We start from the raw sequence: 23,534 nt of genomic DNA, 5'->3' as shown, positions 1-23,534 counted from the left end.
TAACAATAGACGAAGATCTCAGACAATGTTCGAAATCCACACAGAAAGCTTATGCAATTTTACAATTAGCACACTTTTAGTGATAGCCCAAAACTGGAAGAAAAGTGATCTGCCCCATATCTCGGAATGGTTTGCTAAAGTTTGGAACTTTTTGTAGCCTGAGTAGATGACATATTCCCTGCAGGGGGAACTTTTAGCGTTTACGAAAGACTGAGAAGAAGTGTTGACATTTTTACATGAAGAATTTAACGTTCAATATTACCCTAAAAACCTATGCATCATGGGTATTGCATGATTAGTTGATTTATGACGGCACAAGCACCGAAATTGAACATTTCCTGATGCTCAGCAGGTGGAAGGGGTGGGTGTGGGTAAGAACGTAAGTGGGGTAGTGAGGTTTGGGTATAGTTCTTGTTTTTGTTATTCTACTCTTGAAATGCCAATTAAAAAAAAAAGCAGGTTTGTGTTGTTTATGCATTTGATTCATGTGGTTTGACCACCTAAGACTGTGTACTAATACTGCTTGACTTCTGGATTGTCCAGTCAATCTGCAAGAAAGCATTTTCCATCACTAATCACGTTGACTCTCACAATCCCCCTGACTCCAGCAGCCCAAGCATCACTGAGAGTTAGATCACTCCCTTGACTCTACGACCCTATCTGCCCTTCACACTGGCTCAGCTACCTTTTCTCATTTCTTCCACTCTTCCAAAAGAGGCGGTGGAGAGAGGGGGGATTTGGTTATTACGGTTCAACCCTCTACCCTCATGCTGTCCTCTGACTTTATGAGACTCATTTTGAATTCACCACCACACGACTCCTTCCACCTACTCCTGGCACCATTCACTTCATCTATCGACTCCCAGGCCCTCTAATTTCCTTCTTTGCTGACTTTGACCTCCTCCTCTACTCCATGCCCACTGCAATCTCAATCATACTCATGGGATCCTTTACCCATTCCAAGATCTCTCCGACCTTCCAACTTGAACTCACTGTCCCCTTTCTGGCCACTTCCTTACCTCCCTGCACAATCTACCCACTCACTCTAACTGCTTTTCTGCAGCCCCTGTCTTCATCTCCTTCTCCCTCCCTACTTCCAACCTCTTTATCCACATCTCCCTTTATGGCCACTCGTTCCTCCACTACGATATTACTGCACCCCACACTTGCTCCGCCTCCCATCTCTCCTATCTCTAAATGTAAATTCAAACCCGACTCCCTAGTCCTAACCAAACCAAAATCAGGTCCTCCCCTCTCTTGCGCCTCCTCTAGCATTTTCTAGTAATTGGGACTTCTCCAACAATAATATAGCTCACTGTCAGCCCTTTGAAGCCCACTACCACTCCCACGCCATCACTCCTTCTGTCTCACTCTGATAGCTCAGATATGCCTCCTCAAAATAGAAATGCAAACCACTTACCCTCTCATCTCCTCACGTACAACAATGCCTTTCTCTCCTTCACATTAACACATGACTCTGCTAAAGCATCCATTTTCATCAGCCTAATCACCATATGCTCTCATCCATATTGACGCACCTCCACGCAGAAAACCATGATGATGACTCTGCGCCTCAGAGCGATCTTGTCTTCCATTTCTGCTAATGACCTTTCCACCTACTTGGCTTCAAAAATTGAAATAATCTAGACCACCCTTAATACTCATATCGCTCCCCACCCCTGCTTCCTTCTCCTCCTCCTACTATATCAACTACCTCCTCCTTATGTTGATTCCCCCTAATCTTTCCTCTTGACCCCGCCCCCATCCTCAGGACTGCCAACCCCTCTTGTGTTCCTTTTAACCCTTCTGCCCCCTCAGACAGTCACTAGGCTTGCTCCGCCTTTCACCTGTTCCCATTTTCCTCCCTCTTCAACTTTGCTATTTCTCTTGGCATCTTTCCATATTTCCCAGATATGAGAACAATTATTCCAATCCTTAGAGAGCAATCAGCTGACACTGACAATCCCACAAACTATGGGTCTGTATCTGTATGTTCACTATAAAGTGTTTGCAGAATTTCTGACGCTATGAATAGGGGACTGCAGAGAAGTAAGAAGGGTTTCAGTGTAGTGTCGGCTATCCACACCGTACATAGACAGGCATGCCATATAGCCTAGTTAAACACTATTGGGAACAAGGCTGGAGGTTTCAGGAAGTCATCTGCAATTGCTTGTTCACTTGAACCTACATCCGTAAGCCAGTTCCATATGGTTTCGAGTGTAACAGAAGTTTGTTAAGCCACCCCCCTTATAGAAGGAAGGAAGAGGCACATGTGTGGTGTGCCCAGAGTGTCATGAGGCGTGTCTAGGTCTCTGCCACCTGGTTTTGAAACCTCACTGATAGACTGAAAGCAAGACTGTATGCAGGGAAGCTGGGATGGCAGTCTGCCGCTCAGTGGCAGTACTGTAGACAGAATAACAACAGGAAAACCTGCAGATTGTGAGACAAGAGTTTCGTGTACTCCTGGCCTTCGCAAAAAGAGCTCACGTCTGAGCTCAGAAGCAAAGATCATGTTCCTGTACTGTAAGTGGTCTCCTGCTTCACTTATAATGCTTTGTTGATGTCGTGCATGGCCCTGGTTTGCCAACTGGACCTTCTCAAGATTCTGACAGTGCTTCGAGGGGGGAATTGAACCTCTGCTGAAGAAATCAGGGCAACAGGACGTAGGGTGTCAGACATGGTCAGTGGCCATGGTAAGCACTTCATATTGAATGACCAAGATCTATATAAATAAATATGACTAGAGTCCTCCACAAACTCAAGGTGCTTTCCTTACAGACCAGTATGGGGTAGAAGTATGGTTGCTACAGTTTAACCACAGGCTTAAATAATGCACATGACATTTCTCTTCTAAGACACTCATTGTGGGGAACTGGTTTTATATCCTTTACCAGGGTCTTGGAATGAGTCCAATCACTTGGGCAACCTAGGAGCAACCTGGGACTGATCTTCCAGGATGAGGAAGTACAAGGCTAACAAGTTAATACAGGATGTGTTGCACACACTTTTACATCTAGCGTTACACACACTACATGGCTCTCAGAACGGTTGGGGAAAGCCAAGGAGAAGAGAGACTAGTCTTTCATGGACAAAGCTATGACTAGAAACAAAAGGTTGGAATCTGCCTAAAATGTAATACATGGTTCCACACCCTCAATTTTATTTTGAAACTGTAGAATAAAGCAGAAAGTGTTTCATCCAATGGTGGAGTGGACTGAGGTTTATTAGGTGCCTAGTTTACTTGATTTGGGCATGCACCATATTGTAGACATGTCTGTGTTATGCCATGTCGGTTTGCTATACCAACATGGATGTGGATGCAGGCACAGAGCTAAAAGGAACAAATCCGCTTATAAGCTTATGTGAGTAGGTGGAGAACCTGGCAGTGGCTTAGGTTGCTTCGCCGATCCAAGGGTTCGGCTTCACTGTTGCAACAGCCCTACTACCCTATTGTGAAACATAGGTGGCTAAGCATAGTCATGTGCTATACAGAGTGCCTTTCCAGTACTTCATTTCCCAGCCACCCTCCCTTCTACGATACTGCCAGCCATGGTCCATGAGAATGAGCAGAAGCCACCGAGCTGGCAGAAGTCAGTTTTGATGGCTGTGCATGGTACCACGCACAGTACCACATGGGAGGCAGAGAAGGTGGCAAGGCATGCCGTTTCCCAGGGTTAAGAAAAGGAGTAAGTTGAGAAGGAAATGTTGTGATATATGTGCTTAGGAAAGGGGATAGAATATGGGGGTGGAATGTGGGTGTCCAGCACCTGAGTAGAATGTTATGCTTTGTATAAGATCAGTTGGCTGTAGGACCTGCTGGACACATGTTGGGGGTCTTTATTGTTCATGTATCTTATTAATAAATATTTTACTGCCAACCAAGTGACATGTGGAGACCGTCTTTACATTGGCAACGAGTATTGAAGTCCCTGGCAGACCCCCAACACTTCAAACAGACCGTGTAGCACTGGAACAGGAAAGCTGCCTAACCCCAAGGACACAGCATCCCCTGGAGAGATACTAGGAAGGTTCTACAAACTCATTTTGTGTTGGTCCAGTAAGAAAGGAATAAGAGGACCTTATTGAACTGTCTTCCAAGCAATTTGCGGTAAGCAGTGATCATTGTGCATGTCAGCTTTGGAGTTAAAGGACTCCCACATTAAGAGAAACTACATTATTGGTGTTTGTTCGTTTGCATGCACATTAGAGGACAGTGGACAGTGCGATCATACTTATCGCCCAAGTTGTGCGGAACTGACACTATTGGTGTTTGCTTGCCTGCACATGAGAGGACAGAGAAACCGTATTTACACAGCTACATAGCGTTGCCACATTCATTTGAACCCATGTTGATTTTCAAATGTTACGCACGTTCTCCAGTGAGCAACCTCCCAGCGCGTCAGCATCATTTGCAGGAGAGGAGGTTCTGACGCTGGGCGCGCGCCGGCGTTCAAGAAGCAACACGTTCTGCGTGGAATTTGTAAAGTGGAAGAAGCTTGTGGAGTCATTGTGCAATACGCTGCTACCATAGCGACAGTCCGTGTGCTCTCTCGGTGTAATAGTCACATTGCTACAAACACGGCCAGGAAAGGAGGCTGTGCATTTTGCATACGCATACGTTGGTCATCTGTTTACCCGTGTGCCTATGCAGGGTAAAACCGATACATTGTAATAAGCACGAAAAGGAAGGAGGTTGCTGCGCGCCGTACCAATGTGTGTGCGGACCAGCTGATCTCAACGGATCCTGTGATTGCCTCGGCGAGATCGGCGCAGAAACAAGTTTACAAACGAATAAGCAACCTGCACGCCCAGGGCGAAGGGCGCGCTCGTCCAGCTGATTGTTTTGTTGTGTATTCACTCAGTGGAGGAAATTAATAGAGTCTGAAGGTGAGAAGGATGTGCACACCCTGTGACTGGTGTACAATGCGGATCAAAGCATTGCAGGCACCTACCAGGACCCGGTATCTGTAACTTCTAAACAGGGGTGTGACTGTATCAAATACTGTCTTAGCAAATACTTATTTTTAAGGGAAGTGTGTGTGGATAATGGCTGTGGCAGGTGTTCTGGGTCCTCCTATGTTTATGGCCATCCCGGGAACAGTAAAAATAAAGTGGTCAGCATGGAAGAAAGGCTTCCTGCACTATGTCAAGCCAGCATGTGGGAACAGTATTTCAGCCGAGATCCGTTGGCTATAGGACCTGCTGAACACAGGTTGGGGTTTTTTATTGTTCATGTATCTTATTAATAAATACTTTACTGCCAACCAACCGACGTGTGGAGGCCGTCTTTACAGGAAAGTTGAGAAACAACCAGGCCATTGAACAGTCAGAATTTCTTTTTTTGCCAAATGCATGTGTACAATCTTTACTTACTGTTACCGGTTCCTGTCAAATCTAAGTCTTCCTCATTTTCTTTAATGACAACTGAAAACCTGCACTGTTTCGAGCTTCTGCTGCTTTGTGTCACGTCCCTCATTTTTCTGTTCCTGGAAGAGAACAACAGCTGTCATTCCAGTGTCCTGGGTAAAATACAAACCACATGGCATGCCAACATCTCATTCCAGTGTCCCGTGTAAGTTGCAAACCACATGGCATGCCAACATCTCATTCCAGTGTCCCGTGTAAGTTGCAAACCACATGGCATGCCAACATCTCATTCCAGTGTCCCGTGTAAGTTGCAAACCACATGGCATGCCAACATCTCATTCCAGTGTCCCGTGTAGGTTGCAAACCACATGGCATGCCAACAACTCATTCCAGTGTCCCGTGTAAGTTGCAAACCACATGGCATGCCAACAACTCATTCCAGTGTCCCGTGTCAGTTGCAAACCACATGGCATGCCAACATCTCATTCCAGTGTCCCGTGTAAGTTGCAAACCACATGGCATGCCAACATCTCATTCCAGTGTCCCGTGTAAGTTGCAAACCACATGGCATGCCAACATCTCATTCCAGTGTCCCGTGTAAGTTGCAAACCACATGGCATGCCAACATCTCATTCCAGTGTCCCGTGTAAGTTGCAAACCACATGTCATGCCAACAACTCATTGCAGTGTCCTGGGTACATTTAAAAAAACCATGGCATGCCAACATCTCATTCCAGTGTCCCGTGTAAGTTGCAAACCACATGGCATGCCAACATCTCATTCCAGTGTCCCGTGTAAGTTGCAAACCACATGGCATGCCAACATCTCATTCCAGTGTCCCGTGTAAGTTGCAAACCACATGGCATGCCAACATCGTGTAAATTGCAAACCACATGGCATGCCAACAACTCATTCCAGTGTCCCGTGTAAGTTGCAAACCACATGGCATGCCAACATCTCATTCCAGTGTCCCGTGTAAGTTGCAAACCACATGGCATGCCAACATCTCATTCCAGTGTCCCGTGTAAGTTTCAAACCACATGGCATGCCAACATCTCATTCCAGTGTCCCGTGTAAGTTGCAAACCACATGGCATGCCAACATCTCATTCCAGTGTCCCGTGTAAGTTGCAAACCACATGGCATGCCAACATCTCATTCCAGTGTCCCGTGTAAATTGCAAACCACATGGCATGCCAACAACTCATTGCAGTGTCCTGGGTACATTTAAAAAAACCATGGCATGCCAACATCTCATTCCAGTGTCCCGTGTAAGTTGCAAACCACATGGCATGCCAACATCTCATTCCAGTGTCCCGTGTAAATTGCAAACCACATGGCATGCCAACATCTCATTCCAGTGTCCCGTGTAAGTTGCAAACCACATGGCATGCCAACATTGTGTAAATTGCAAACCACATGGCATGCCAACAACTCATTCCAGTGTCCCGTGTAAGTTGCAAACCACATGGCATGCCAACATCTCATTCCAGTGTCCCGTGTAAGTTGCAAACCACATGGCATGCCAACATCTCATTCCAGTGTCCCGTGTAAGTTGCAAACCACATGGCATGCCAACATCGTGTAAATTGCAAATCACATGGCATGCCAACAACTCATTCCAGTGTCCCGTGTAAGTTGCAAACCACATGGCATGCCAATATCTCATTCCAGTGTCCCGTGTAAGTTGCAAACCACATTGCATGCCAATATCTCATTCCAGTGTCCTGTGTAAATTGCAAACCACATGGCATGCCAACAACTCATTCCAGTGTCCTGTGTAAATTGCAAACCACAAGGCATGCCAACAACTCATTGCAGTGTCCTGGGTACATTTAAAAAAAACATGGCATGCCAATAACTCATTCCAGTGACCTGGGTAAGTTGCAAACCACATGGCATGCCAATAACCCATTGGATAAAAGCTGGAAAATGTCACAATTCTTAATAATCTCAGTATTCCACACTGTGACGAGGCACGTTTAGCAATGGAAATATTTACTAACAGAGCAACTCATTTTACTTCTTTTAAATTATTAAGAGAAAGGACTCCTTAACAAGCTGTGGCTTCATCGCTTGTAGATTTGATATGTTGTTACAGCATCTTTTGGCAAAACATACTGCAGAAAGAAAAAAACAAAATCTGCAATGCTTCTTAGAAAATTGTCTGTCTAGCAAGCACTTGGCTGAAACATTAGTCTACTGGGCAATGCTCTCCACGTAACCACAAAGTTATCATATCAAATAGACCACAGGGCCTGGAGAGGCGCAGCAATTATTTCAGCACCTCATGTAATGGGATAACCGCACACTTATTACAATATTTCTGGTGGCGAACATTTATTATGTGCCTATACCCTTTCATCTAGCCAGGCAATGTATTTTCTTTTTGTATACAGACCGCCCCCCTACCAGATATCTCGCAGCCTTCCCTGATTTGTTGACTGCAGACCTGCCACCTGCATAGAGCAATCTAACTCCAATTTACAAATGAGTGCTTCTGAATCTTTTCCCTCGTTGTCGGGCTTGAGGAACTGGAGCTGTATCAGTAGATCGAGGAGCCCACTCACAATGTGGAGCATATGATAGTTTGCTTCCCTTCTGATGGCTTATTTTATCCCCCTCGCCCTTTAATCTGTTCGAATCATTCAGCTATTAGGTTCTAATAAGCCTTCCCTTTTGTAAACAGCTCTCTCCTAAAAAAATAAAAGGCAGAGACTGATAAAATCAAAAGATCCCTGCGCTGACAGAATATCTGACATTCATTTAAAATGAATGTATTCATCCATGAAGTGATCCACAAATGGACCACAAATATGACTCCTTTGTGGAGTCGGATTGACCAAATAAAGATCTTGATAAAGGTCTCGATAATTTCACTCCAATTAAATAACCCCCAATCCCTATTTTGCACCTAGAAATACAGTGGGCCTCATTACGAGTTTGGCAGTAACCTGCCGGTGCTACCCGCCGAGCTCGTAACATTGTTTCCAGCGCCTGATATCCCGGTGCCACCAGGACAAGTCCCCGCGGCCTGGGATATCAGGCGGCAGAAATTATAAATCCCCATTCCCATGGAGTCCCACGTTGCTAATGGTGCCAGTGATTCTGTGACAACTCTGCCTACCGGGCATGTTGCTCCCGGCAGGTCATACCTTGTTGGGCGCAACGGCCCAGGAAGGCAGAGATGGAGTGTGGCAGTCCGGAAAGGCTGCCGGTACGGTGCGACTGGCCCTCTTATTTCCAGACCGACACACTCGGAATGAGGCCCATTGTGCATAGGCACATTATAAATATCCAATAAATAAATTAATACAATAAAAAAAAGTGGAACTTTAAATCAAACACAAAATAGGTCATTTTAGTGGTAGAGGTTATTGTCAATGTTCCACTTATGAATTTATTAGATGAAGGCAGGGTTCGGATCATTTTCAGATGCGACAGAAGGCATGTTGAGTAGGATGTGAGAATCATTGCTATCTGGAAGTGGTGTGTGCAAGAGTTTATCAGCTAGGCCAGCGGCCTCACATAGATGTTTAAATAACCAAGGGGAGATCATGGAGCCTTGTGGGTCACGACATGGAGGAGGGTATTATGCTGCTGTGACGCCTCCCGACTTGACATGACATGGAGAGGAGGGATCTTGCAGGTAATTTCAGGTAATTTCAGGTCCATATAGAACCGTTCCTTCTGTGCCAGTGACAGTATGCAGTCTGTCAATCAGGATGTCATGGATAATGTTGTGAAGCGCTGCAGAGAAGTCAAGTAGAAACAGTGCGACAGGGCATTCCTGTTAAGATGTTCCAAACCCTTTTCTCTCATGAAGAATAGTCTGGTTTCTGTACTTCTTAATGGCTAAGCCAGATTGATTGTCGTGGAAAAGGTTATTCATTTTGCAAAGAGCCATTAGCTGGAAAGATGTGACTTTCCTAAGCATTTATTTTCCATTAAAAGGGAATGTTAGAGATGGGTTGTCGAGGGGGGCGCTGTTGAGCGCCGAACAAGATGGCCACCTGAAGTTTGAGCTCCGCGGCTGGCAGACCACACAATCCTGATTTGGCACTGTTGCACCCAAAGACTTGACTCAGGCTGCAACGATTTATTGTCTGCTTTTCTGGGGACTCCACAGTCCGAATCCTGATAAAAATCGGTGCCGGGGACCCTAATTCTCGGGCACCGCTATGACCATCCCCCACCGGCAGCGCTCCTACGCGCCAAACTTCAGCGCCGGCGGAGACTGCTCAGCCTGACGTTCCCTCGACGCCTCGTCACTCTTGCGTGGACCCACCGGGGGGAAGGCACACCCCACGACTCTTGATTGAGGGATCGGATGCAGCCTGTTCTTGCCCTGGGACAGCGCATCTCCGGCGCGGGGTGACGCGGCCGTTGCGGCCGAGCGACGCCACTTCGAAGAGGCGGCCGCCCCTTCATCGGACCTGACCGGCCCTCCCTTCTGCTCGCTGCGCCGCGCTGCAACAGAGAGGCGCCCCTCCACCATCAGCGCGGATTCATCGCTCGGGGTGGAGCAGCGGCGCACAGCGAACTTCAGGTTCTGCGCTCCCCCGACGACACACACTAGGCCACCAATCCCTAGTGGCCACAAAGTACGTGAAGGGTAAGGTCCCCATAATACCCCCGTGAAGAGGCACAACACTTTCCCCTCTCTGCAAACTCCCGCCGGCAGAACCATTACTCGAAGCACAACATTCACACTGCCTGCGCCGCCCTGGATGGTCTCCACCAGTAGACATTTGATCCGGAGCACACTGAGGCAGGGTGGTCCGCTCCTGTAGACGCGCTGTGGCCTGGACCCTTCTTCAGCTCCATTCCACTGTTGCCTGTGGCGTCATGCGACGCAGGCTCGCCTGAATCCTTCCACTCCACCTGCGCGCGGCCTGGGCCGCATGTGCCCCTTGTATTGCACCTGGAAGGGCCTTAGCCCCTGCCTACATCATTGCGGCTTCCCACTGCTATGTATGTATGCCGCATATACTAATTGGAGCCTCATGTGAGCCGCATTGTCTGCTCCGGTGTCCACGTCCTGCACTACAAGGCTGGGAGTCACTCACCTTCGTTCCCCCGACATATGTAGCTGGACATTCACGCCTGAGCTCCTATCCTCTGGGGGAATTGGGAGGTGTCTCAGCGCCTAACCCTCCTGAGGCCTCCAACAGGTGCCTCCTCTACATGCAGACGGACGTGGGTCTTCATCCACATTTCGCCCTTCAACGGCTGAAATCCTATAGGACGTATTGGCGGCCGCATCCACTACATGATCGTGAGCACGGTCTCCGGAGCCCCTGACTGTCAGCCTGATCTTCTAGGTCCCCCCCGGGGGTACGGTGGGCGGACAGGCCTGCCTGTCGTCACGCACCAATTCACCTGCCTGCACAATCTGGGGGACCGCTGCACCTGACTGGGTCAAATACAATATACTACTGTCACCCCAGGCAGCCACCCGTGGCATGAGTGGGGTCCCTGATTTCCCAGGTGGCGTTATCCCGCCGGTCCCCCCTCACATTGACTAAGACTCCACCAGCTCTGCCCCACTCCATTCGGCCCTCATCATCGCCACAATGACCAAAGGGGCCGGGAAGAAGCAGAGCTCCATCAATATGTTTGCAAAGACTCCGGTGAGGCCGTCGGAGGAGATCCCTGAGCAGGCCCCCACTAACTCATCATCCCTTGTCACCCCGGAATCCCAGAACATGATGGAATTCATCCGCGAGGGCTTCACCACGCTCCACTCGAAATTAGACGATATGAATGGTACCATATCCTCTATCAAGGCCCATATTGAAAAGACTGACAGTCGAGTGTCGGGGGTCGAGACCAGGGGGAGCTCTGCCGAGGATGGGCTGAGCACTTTGTGTGCGGAGGTCCCCACCCTTTCCAACCGAGTTCTTGAGGTGGAGAAAAAAAATGAGGACTTGGAATCTCGGTCGAGGCGTAACAACCTCCGCATTATAGGTGTCCCTGAGAATGGTATCACTGAGCCAATGGAGGACTTTGTTGAACATACACTCCTGTCACTCCTGGACTCACCGCGTCTCTCCCCACAGTTTGCCATAGAGCGGGCGCACCGGGCCTTGACGGCTAGACCTAAGCCGGGCGCCCCTCCACGACCCATTATAGCTCGTGTCCTAAACTTCCGAGACCGGGATGCCCTCCTCAAGGCCGCGAGACTTAAGGGAGAGCTTCTGCTGGATGGCGCAAGGATACACCTCTACCCCGACTTCTCTGTTGCTGTCCAGCGAGAGCGCAAGACTTTCCTAGCGGTGAAGAGAAGGCTCAGGGACCACGGAATCAAATACTCCATGCTATATCCCGCCAAACTGCGTGTAGAGCACGCCAACCAGTTATTTTTTTCACGATTCCTGAGGAAGCCGCCAGGTTCTTTGATGAGCATTTCCCAGGCTGATCCTCCACTCCAGCTATGTTCCTACAATTCCACAGCGGCCCCGACGGAGGGTCATGGTCACTGGCCAACCCCCCGACGTCAGAATTATATCAGTCTCATATTCCTTAATTGACTCAGCTTGGTTCATTATTATAAGTTGTGCCACACTAATATGTGCAAAAATTCCTCTCAAGTAAGGTACGTGCGAAGCTTCATTGTAGGCAATATTTTTTATTTGGTTCTGCCATTGGCCCGGAGCAGCGCCACCAGTTCGGCCCACAGACCCCCAGGCGCCAATGCCACTGGTTTGGATCTGGTTAAAGGGTTATGGGATTTTCATTCCTCTAGTTGGGGGAGGGATGTGGGTGGGGGTGGGATACGTTGGATGTTACGTTATAAAAAGCTTGGCGTTGGCAGCGGAGGCGGATCACAGTGCAGCGCGGAACGACGGGGGCTACAGTGCTGCTAAATCAGTCCATCGGATACATATATTTTCTGAATATTGATACCGCTGCATTGGTGACTGAAAATGACCTGACTTTCATGAGCTGGAATGTACGGGGTTTGGCCAATTTTAAGAAGATGAGACAACTCCAGCTACTGGCCGAACGTCAGGGGACCAAGATCCTTTTCTTGCAAGAGACGCATGCCTGTACCGAACAATGTATGAGGTTTGCTAAAACATGGGGCCCCCAAAGATACTTTACCAACTTCTCCACCCAAAGCTATGGGGTCATGATTCTTATCCACAAAAGTATTAAGTTTACTCTTATTTCCTCACAAGTCGGCCCTCAGGGCAGATATGTGCTACTCCATGCCACACTTCAGAACAGGGAAGTGGTCCTACTGAACATATATGGCCCTAACACAGATGACCCAGAATTTTATGCACATCTCACATCCCTTCTCGATGGTTTCCCTCTAGTCCCCACACTTTGGGGGGGGCGACTTCAACACAATTTTTGATGTAGACCTCGACAGGTCTGGGTCCAGACCCCGTCAACTCACCACGACAGCCTATACTGCACTGTCATCCCTGCCCCGCCTCGCTATGGTAGATGCATGGAGACTCCTCCACCCTGATTCTCGCGCCTACTCCTTCTACTCCTCGGTGCATCTACTCCTTCTACTCCTATTCCCGAATTGATAGATGGGTGATCTCTGATGTATTGATAAAAAATGTTAGTCAACTTTTGATCCTCCCTAGAACCCTATCTGACCACTCGCCAGTTACCGTTACCATGGGTTGGGGTCTGCACCACGACCAAACTAGACACTGGAGAATGAAACCCCACTCCTTGACCCTTTGTTCATGTCATGATCTCTGCTTCCAAAAGGTCAGGGTTTTCCCAACTCCCTTGGAAGCAGATCCATAACCCAGGTTCCGAGTGCCAACCAGTCCCAATTGGGACCTTTTGGACCCAGTCCTGGCGCCAGTGGCACCAGGCTCATAAATATGCCCAGTCCCAGCGCTGGAAGCGCCGGGCTCATAATGCTTGGGTGGACTTACCTGCAGCAGACCATGCTGCTTACTTGCCTGCCAGTTGAGCCTCTGATCCTCTTCTGTTTGGAACTACTTTTCCTGTTGGGTGGGGCAGGAGCCACTCCCTAGATTCAGAACACTGGAACTCTTCTGGAAAGCAGGAACTCTTTTCTTAGGCGTGGCTGTGGAAGGAGACACCTAAGCACTACAGGAGGCTATTTAAACCACACCCGATGGATGAATCTTGCTTTGCGTTATTCTGCATCCTCTGCAGCAGAACGCTCATCGTGTCTTCTGCATCTGATCCTGGGCCTAAGGAAAAAGGCTTACCATCCTGAATCCAGTCTTCAGCAACACCTATAAAGACAAGAAAGAACAGGTTAGCATTACGGTCTTCAGTGACAGCTCTTCACTTACCTGGTCCATCGGCTGTCACCAACGCCTCGCGCTGCATTCCGGCATCTGAAAGACAAAGGCTTACCTACTCTTCGTGCGCTCCGGAGGTCTTCACACTGCATTCCGGCATCTGAAAGACAAAAGCTTACCAACTCTCCGCACGCTCCGGAGGCCTTCGGCGCTGCATCCCGCATCTGAAAGACAAAACAAGGTGCGTTTAAAGACATTGGGGAACTTTAATACTCACGTGCCATTACTCCTTTCCACATCTAACCCAGTGGGTATTCCGGCACCCTGCAGCCGCTCCGAACTTGTACCTGCAAAATAAAAAGACAGTTAGAGCGCATCGTGAAGCAGGCAACAAGCGCTTACTTACGTGCTTCCAGGCGCTTCTATTCATCACACGGGCTCCATCTTCAACTCACTTCAGCCCGTCATCCGCCATCGCCGGAACCCTGCAAAACAAGAGACATCATTACTAAAGACTTTAAAGACATTAGAATTACTCGAAACTTACCGTTCGTGCAGTAAACGACGGACAGCAGTCCTCTGAAGTCAAGAGGCCTGCTCCCCTTATCCAGTGAAGAAACTGGTTACAGCACCCTGCCCCGAGGCAGAGGGAGAGCACAGCGTTCACTTACCTAAGACATCTTACCCTTCGAGTCAGACATACAGTGCACAGAGGTCCAGCCCAAAGAGCCAGCCGTGTGTTACACATCACCTTTGAAGATACGGTATACGCCCAGTCAAGACCGGCGCCTCTACGGGAATCAGGTGAGCATTACAGAACGCAAAGCCTACCACAAAACTCCCGTCCAGGCGCTATGGAAACCTCAGATACCGACCAGCTAGCCCAGTTACTTGGGGAACTAAGGGCAGAAGTGCATGCAGCCCGTCAGGAAACGAACGCTCTAAGAAGGGAACTGATTATTTCCAAGGAGCGAACAGATGATCTCGCTAGACAATTGCTACAGTCACAAGCCGGACAGACCCCGTTAAGCATCTGGGGGAAATCTTCTTTCTACATCCTCTATGAATCCAGTGCAGATCAACCTACCTGGGAATGTACCTCTGGCTCCGCCCGAACGATTTTCTGGTGACCCAAAGAGGTTTGCAGTATTTATCAATCAGTGCCGGTTGCATTTCTTATGCCGGCCAGCAGCCTTTCCAACTGATCAAGCTAAAGTAGCTTTCGTGCTTTCGTACCTTAGTGGCAATGCGGCAGACTGGTCGATCCCTCTAGTAAATCAAGATGATCCGGTCCTCCATGATTTTCAAGCTTTTCAGCTCAGTATGGAAAAACTGTTCGCAAGACATTCACAGGGGCAGGCCTTGGATAATGAGCTTCTTTCGTTGCGACAAGGTAATCAAGACCTTTTGGCTTATATTGCGTCTTTCAACAGACTGATAGTGGAAACTCAATGGCCTGAGGACAAAAGGATTACGCTGTTTTATAGAGGTCTACGTGGAGAGCTCAAAGATGTGTTAGCCCAAGTAGTGAATCCCCCACAAGATTGTTCGGACTATATAGACTTAGTCGTTCAAATAGATCACAGACTGCAGAACAGGAAGGCCGATCGTTCCAAGTTTGATGCTCGAGTATTTTCCAAACCGCCAACTCCTTCCAAAGGAGTAGACTCTGGGGAACCCATGCAAATAGGGGGTCTGAAAGGTCCTCTAACACAAAAGGAGCGGGAAAGGAGAAAACGGTTGCAATTATGCCTCTATTGCGGAAACTCAGGGCACTTTCTTCGAGACTGTCCGGTGAAACCTGCCAAGAAGGCAGTAGGAGCTGCAGTTACCAAAGTTACAAACTCTGAGCAGGGAAACGACCTCGCCCGACAAGAATAGAGGTCCTCTTGCCGAGCGTGAAAACCAGTTCCGTGACCTCGCATTTCGTGATACCTATGGTCCTCATTAGCCCTGATAATCCGGATCGATTACATGCAATTGAAGCTTACGTCGACAGCGGTGCCATCGGCAATTATGTGGATCATGAAATGGTTTTGAGGATGAATCTAACTCTTTGTCCCAAGGCTGTAAAGGACGTCATTACTACGGTGGATGGTACGGAGATAGCCTCCGGGCCAGTAACGCATACCACTCAAGAGGTGACGCTAGTAAGTCAAGATGGACACCATGAGAAGATCGTGTTCGATGTGATCAAGGCCCCTCAGTTTCAGATTATTCTAGGAATACCTTGGTTAGAGAAACACAATCCTCTGATCGATTGGCGAGCAAGAACGGTCCAGTTTCCAGAATGTGTCTCTACTTGTCACCCTCTACCTGGTGTTGCACTGGCAGCAATTTCTTCAGAGACTCCCCAGTTACCTCCCGAATACCTAGAATACCAAGATGTTTTCCGGAAGGATCAGGCTAACTCTCTACCTCCTCATAGGTCTTATGACTGCCAGATAGACCTGATACCTGGATCTACTCCTCCTTGTAGTAGAATTTATGCCCTCACCGAGCCTGAGAACCTTCACCTTCGACAATACCTGGATCAATACCTGGCAAATGGGTTTATTCGTCCTTCCAAGTCCCCTGCTTCTTCAGCTTTGTTCTTCGTTCCAAAAAAGGAAGGAGACCTTAGAACTTGTATAGATTATCGCTCCCTGAACCAGATCACCGTTAAGAATAGATATCCGTTACCTTTGATCCCTGAACTCCTGGACCAAGTCAGAAAAGCATGCATATATACAAAGCTGGATCTTAGAGGAGCTTACCACTTGGTACGAGTAAAAGAGGGCGATGAATGGAAGACGGCCTTCCGCACCAAGTATGGGCTATTTGAATATCAGGTCATGCCCTTCGGACTTTGCAATGCCCCGGCCGCCTTTCAATATTTTATGAACGATGTCCTCAGAGAGCTCATAGATGTGTGTGTTGTTGTTTACATTGACGACATCCTCGTTTATTCTTCATCGGAATCTGAACATCGGAAACACGTGAAAATGGTCCTCGAAAGATTGCGTCAACACAAACTTTTCGCTAAGTTGGAAAAATGTGTTTTCAACGTGACTGAAGTTGAATTCTTGGGATTCATATTATCACCTGGCGGAGTGCGTATGGATTCAAAGAAGGTCGATGCAGTTCTCAAATGGCCATCACCATCCTCCGTAAAAGGTGTGCAAAGCATGTTAGGCTTCGCTAACTTTTACCGCAGGTTTATCCCCGAATTCTCTCGAATAGTCCAGCCCATCACTGCCTTGTTAAAGAAAAACAAACGTTTTGAATGGTCTACCGAAGCGGAACAAGCTTTCCAGGATTTGAAGACTAAATTTATCTCTGCACCAATCTTAAAACACCCTCGCCCCGAACTTCCCTACATCGGGGAAACTGATGCTTCAAGCCTTACCATGGGGGCAGTTCTATCACAAAAGGACCCAGTAACCAATCAGTTGCATCCCGTGGCATTTTGGTCCCGCAAATTTTCGCCTCCTGAAATCAATTACACGATTACTGACAAGGAACTTCTGGCTATCAAGTCTGCCTTTAAGGCTTGGCGGCATTATCTGCTGGGGGCCCGACACACCGTTACTGTGATTACGGATCACCGAAACCTGCAATATTTGAAAACCGCAAAAGCCCAATCCTCTAGACAACTCCGTTGGGCATTATTCTTTGCCGAGTTTGACTTCATAATTACCTATCGACCTGGTACAAAGAACGGTAAAGCTGATGCCCTTTCTCGGATGGGAGTGGAAGAACACTTGATCAACCCTAAACCTGTACCAATCATTCCCGAACAAAGAATTCTGGGTGTAATCGCCAGAGAATCCATAGAGGAAGTTAAGGATAAAGCCAGGCAACTTGTAACTCCAGCAGACATACAGAATTGGCATCTGCAGGGAAAGGACTTTGCAGTAAAGGACAACTTATTGTATTTCCAAGAACGATTATACCTACCCAGCACAGATTTACAGAAAAAAGTAATCTCTTGTTATCACGATTCTTTAATGGAAGGACATCCCGGTATGGCCAAGACCTCAGAAAAGATCAAGTGCTACTTCTGGTGGCCGTCTTGGAAAAAAGATATCAGAGACTTTATAATGTCCTGTGGAGTATGCGCCCAAAACAAGAGTCAAAAGGAAAGACCAGCAGGCCTCTTACGCCCTATTGACATCCCACCTCGCCCTTGGCATACGCTTTCTATGGACTTCATCACCGATCTACCTCCATGCTCCGGATACAATACGATTCTAGTAATCGTGGACTTATTCTCCAAGATGGCGCATTTCATTCCGCTCAAAGGCTTGCCAACAGCAGCAACTCTGGCCCGAGAATTTCTCGAAAACATCGTCCGACTGCACGGTTTTCCTTCGGTTCTAATTTCGGATCGAGGTAGTCAATTTATTTCTGTCGGTCGGCTCAAATTGATGTGAGACTATCGACCAGTCACCACCCTCAGACCGACGGACAAACCGAGAGGACCAATCAAACTCCGGAACAGTATTTACGCTGCATGCTGCAACAAACTGAAAAAACTTGGAAAGACATCCTTTGGATAGCCGAATATGCCTACAATAACTCTGTCCATTCGGGAACTGGGAAAACCCCGTTTTTTCTTTTGTACGGCAGTCACCCTCGAACCTCGGAGTTGGATCCCCTCCAAGATCTTGAAACACCAGCAGTAGACTACCTGCATTCTACAATCACCCAAGCCTTTAAGGAAGCTGTTTCTCACCTTCAAAGGGCTAAAGAACAATACAAGAAAGGAGCAGATCAACATCGGAAGGAAGCCCCTCAATATCAAGTAGGGGATCAAGTCTGGTTATCCACCAAATATCTACCTCTAAAAGGGCCATGCACATTCAACCCAAGATACCTTGGTCCCTATTCCATCACTACCATAGTAAACCCAGTAGCGGTCAAGTTGGACTTGCCCCCGCACATGAAGATACATCCGGTCTTCCACGTCTCTCTATTAAAACCCGTGCAACCTCAAACCCGACTAACTAAATCTCCAAAACCTATCCTAGTTGATGGAGAACTCGAGTTTGAAGTCAAAAGCAATCTGGACTCCAAGATCTCCAAATCTAAACTATTTTACCTAATTGACTGGAAAGGCTACGGCCCCCAAGAGAGATCCTGGGAACCTGCTGAATATGTCCACGCTCCTCGCCTAATCAAAAGATTTCACCGAACATTTCCTGACAAGCCAAAACCCCCGGAGAAGCCCGGTTTGGGAGGGGCCTTGAGGGGGGGTACTGTCATGATCTCTGCTTCCAAAAGGTCAGGGTTTTCCCAACTCCCTTGGAAGCAGATCCATAACCCAGGTTCCGAGTGCCAACCAGTCCCAATTGGGACCTTTTGGACCCAGTCCTGGCGCCAGTGGCACCAGGCTCATAAATATGCCCAGTCCCAGCGCTGGAAGCGCCGGGCTCATAATGCTAGGGTGGACTTACCTGCAGCAGACCATGCTGCTTACTTGCCTGCCAGTTGAGCCTCTGATCCTCTTCTGTTTGGAACTACTTTTCCTGTTGGGTGGGGCAGGAGCCACTCCCTAGATTCAGAACACTGGAACTCTTCTGGAAAGCAGGAACTCTTTTCTTAGGCGTGGCTATGGAAGGAGACATCTAAGCACTACAGGAGGCTATTTAAACCACACCCGATGGATGAATCTTGCTTTGCGTTATTCTGCATCCTCTGCAGCAGAACGCTCATCGTGTCTTCTGCATCTGATCCTGGGCCTAAGGAAAAAGGCTTACCATCCTGAATCCAGTCTTCAGCATCACCTATAAAGACAAGAAAGAACAGGTTAGCATTACGGTCTTCAGTGACAGCTCTTCACTTACCTGGTCCATCGGCTGTCACCAACGCCTCGCGCTGCATTCCGGCATCTGAAAGACAAAGGCTTACCTACTCTTTGTGCGCTCCGGAGGTCTTCACACTGCATTCCGGCATCTGAAAGACAAAAGCTTACCAACTCTTCGCACGCTCCGGAGGCCTTCGGCGCTGCATCCCGCATCTGAAAGACAAAACAAGGTGCGTTTAAAGACATTGGGGAACTTTAATACTCACGTGCCATTACTCCTTTCCACATCTAACCCAGTGGGTATTCCGGCACCCTGCAGCCGCTCCGAACTTGTACCTGCAAAATAAAAAGACAGTTAGAGCGCACCGTGAAGCAGGCAACAAGCGCTTACTTATGTGCTTCCAGGCGCTTCTATTCATCACACGGGCTCCATCTTCAACTCACTTCAGCCCGTCATCCGCCATCGCCGGAACCCTGCAAAACAAGAGACATCATTACTAAAGACTTTAAAGACATTAGAATTACTCGAAACTTACCGTTCGTGCAGTAAACGACGGACAGCAGTCCTCTGAAGTCAAGAGGCCTGCTCCCCTTATCCAGTGAAGAAACTGGTTACAGCACCCTGCCCCGAGGCAGAGGGAGAGCACAGCGTTCACTTACCTAAGACATCTTACCCTTCGCGTCAGACATACAGTGCACAGAGGTCCAGCCCAAAGAGCCAGCCGTGTGTTACACATCACCTTTGAAGATACGGTATACGCCCAGTCAAGACCGGCGCTTCTACGGGAATCAGGTGAGCGTTACAGTTCATCTCCGAACTCGAGGTAGCTATTGAAGAGTTCTTTGAAATAAACAATGGTTCAATGTCTTCGCAGGCCATGCTCTGGGTGTCCTTTAAGGCTTACATTAGGGGTATAGCACTGTCCAAAGAAAATGGCATTCTCAGAACAATCCGGAGGGGCATCGCAGAGAGCAAATCCAACCTATCGATCCTGGAGACTCAATGCTCAATACTCTCAACCCGTGAGACACTGGCGTCTATAGGGGAGGAGTTGGACACATTCTGGGCCCCGGCGGACCGTGAGCAAAAATTCTTAGACAACCCTGGCCTGGCGAGGAAATACAGAGAGGGGGAGCATCCTGGCCACTTCCTTGCTAGACTCGTCCGCCGTGAAATGGGTGCTCCGCATATCCTTGGGATCGAGAGACCCGACGGCTCCCTGGCTGTCACTTCTCAGGACATCAACTCAGAGTTTTTCACGTTTTACGAGGCCCTATACTACAACTCTGATGAGGCCTCAATGGCGGAAGTCGATTCCTACCTCAATGCCCTCCCCCTATCGGCCTTCTCTCTTGAGACCGCGGGGTCCCTCGATTCCCCGCTCACCCTAGAGGAGTTCTCAGATGCCATAGACTCCCTTTCCTCGGGGAAGGCCCCAGGCTCTGATGGCATCCCGATCGAATTTTACAAACGCTACAAGGCACTCCTGCTCCCCCACTTACTAGCTCTCTGGGAGGAATCGGTAGAGGCGGGTATATTCCCGCCATCGCTCTGAGAAGCCACAATAACGGTATTACTCAAGCCTGGTGAATCTCCCACACAGTGCGGTTCGTACCACCCGCTCTCGCTCATAAATTGTGATGTCAGAATATACGCCAAATTGCTGGCGATGCAGCTCGCACCCTGTATGCCATCTATTATCCACCCAGATCAAGCTGGCTTCATCCCAGCTCGCTCAACCTCTTTGAATCTACGGCGTCTCTTTAATATAATCAGTAGAATAAGCCCCAATGTGCACGCGGTGGCCGCCACTCTCGATATGCAAAAAGCGTTCGATTCGGTCTCTTGGAAATATCTTTGGCGGGTCCTTGAACAGTGCAAATTTGGACCCACCTTCCTCTCCTGGGTCAAAGTACTTTATTCAAATCCTGTGGCTAGGGTCTGCACTGAGGACCGGTCCTCCCCTCTCTTTAAGATCGCTAGGAGGACGAGACAAGGCTGTCCATTCTCTCCCCTGATCTTCGCTATTGCAATAGAACCTTTTGCTGACATGCTACACCAATCCCACACGCATAGAGGGCTCCGCACCGCGGGTCAGGCGGACATTGTGCCCTTGTATGCTGATGACGCATTGCTCTTCATACGTTCCCCCTCCGTCAATTTAGCCCCGATATTGAAGGACGTCGTCCACTTCGGCCATATCTCGGGCCTCAAGGTGAACTGCTCGAAATCCACTCTCTTCCCACTCACAGGTTCCACTCTTCCCCCTCGGATACTCTGGGCTTTACGTGGGCTCAATCAAAAATCACCTATTTGGGTATATAAATCACACGTGAATTCGAGACGACCTTCGAGGAGAACTATTAAAAGTATCTTACGCATCTGGCGACTAAGACACTAGCCTGGAGTAATCTACCAATCTCCCTTGCAGGCAGGATAGGGCTATTGAAAATGATAGTGTTACCCCAATTACTCTATAGGTTCACCAACATCCCCTTATGGCCAGACGAGAGCTTCTTCCGAGCCCTGACCTACACCATTAATTCCTTCTTATGGCACTCGGGCGCGGTCCGTCTTAAACATGGTACCCTGTCCGCTCCTCTGGCTAATGGTGGCTTTGGAGCTCCTGATTTTCTTAAATACTGGCTGGTTTCCCAAATTCAATACACATCATACTGGTTTAACACAGCGGACCCCCCCCCGTATGTCAGACTTGAAAAACTAGCGGTCAGTGACCGGGATATCCGTTCCCTGGTGATACGACCCACCCCATCGGCACTGGGCTCACTGGAACTGGTTGCCTGTACATCGCTGGAATTAACGAAAACATGGAAGCTATTCGATACCGCTCACCCGTTCCATGGCAACCTCCCACTTTGGAATTTTCTCCCGGGGGTCCCACAAGTACCGCCACCAACGGTGCGACGCTGGGCTGAGGCGGGATATGAGCTGCTTCGAGACGTCTTCGTGCAGGGCAGCTTTGTAGAATGGCCGGACCTCCCATTGCCCTTGAGACGTGGCCAGTGTGCATGGCTTCAGTATTCTTCCCTTCGTAAAACTCTTAAACGGCACTACCATATGTTCCCAGCTCTACCGCCAGATGACCCCGCCATTGAAGAACTGACATCCCCTACACCCACCAGAGGTAAAATATCTAGGCTGTACACCATGATGCAATCCAGATCTACTCCGAAATTCACTAAACTGAGGCGAGCATGGGAGGTCTACCTTGGGGTGGAGATGACAGATGAACGGTGGTCCAATATGTGTGCTCGCACACACCGGGTATCCTTTAACTCCCGCTTTCAGTTGATACAGCTTAAGGTATTGCATAGGTTTCATTATACCTCGAACAGATTACATCACATGTTTAGTGACCACTCCCCAGGTTGCCCCAGATGTGGTCAGGATACTGCTGATTATATTCACATGATTTGGTCCTGCCCCCGCCTTCATCAATTCTGGGATATGGTCTGTTCAACTATATCTGCAATGCTTGACCACCCTATTGACCCCTCTCCAACACTATGTCTCTTTCACGACGTCTCCGGACTTCCTCGTGACTCCAAAAAGCTGGCTGGCCTTTGCATGCTCCTTGCAGTATGATCCATACTACTCTGCTGGCTAAGCCCCACAACCCCCACTCATGCTCAATGGCTCGGAGCGGTCACATGGTCCTCAGACACTGAGGAAGCCTGGGCTTACCTACAGCCTACTCACTCTAGACCCAGGGATATCTGGCTTAAATTTCGGTCCTATATGTCCGATTTGCATGCGACGCCGGATGCATCCTCCCAAGTTAATACCCCTACCCACTTAGGGTCCCCATCATAAATCACAGTCCTCTTGTGATCTGCTTACTCTGCATTGGTATCTGAAGAACGAATCCATGTTGGAAACAGTTATTGTATGCCTCTGTTATTCTCAAATATAATTATACTGCAATTGTCCTATGTGTTGTTCGCCTGTGTTATGCTGCCAAGCTAAATAAATAAAAGTTTTTAAAAAAAAGAGATGGGTTGTCAGTTGTCTGGGGATGTGAGGTCTTTTGTGAATTTGTGGGCAGAGGAATAACAGTGGGCTTGACTGTGGATGTGCTTGCACCACGGGTTCTTCATATTTCATTGCTT

The 23,534-nt window shown here is 48.5% G+C and overlaps 1 protein-coding gene across 1 annotated transcript in view; it reads right to left on the bottom strand.

Moving 5' to 3' along the window:
• The window catches only part of AKNAD1 (AKNA domain containing 1), an 869,453-nt gene that overhangs the window by 279,708 nt on the left and 566,211 nt on the right, over nt 1–23,534 (bottom strand). Inside the window, exon 14 of the mRNA XM_069641860.1 lies at nt 5,374–5,486. Within this exon, the coding sequence (XP_069497961.1) occupies nt 5,374–5,486 (113 nt within the window). The remainder of the gene's footprint in view (nt 1–5,373; nt 5,487–23,534) is intronic.

This window comes from Ambystoma mexicanum, chromosome 1q (assembly GCF_040938575.1).
Source record: "Ambystoma mexicanum isolate Mex_15411 chromosome 1q, UKY_AmexF1_1, whole genome shotgun sequence".
NCBI lineage: Eukaryota > Metazoa > Chordata > Amphibia > Caudata > Ambystomatidae > Ambystoma > Ambystoma mexicanum.
Note: the sequence above shows the minus strand (reverse complement) of the source record. Positions and strands in the feature narration are given on the sequence as shown.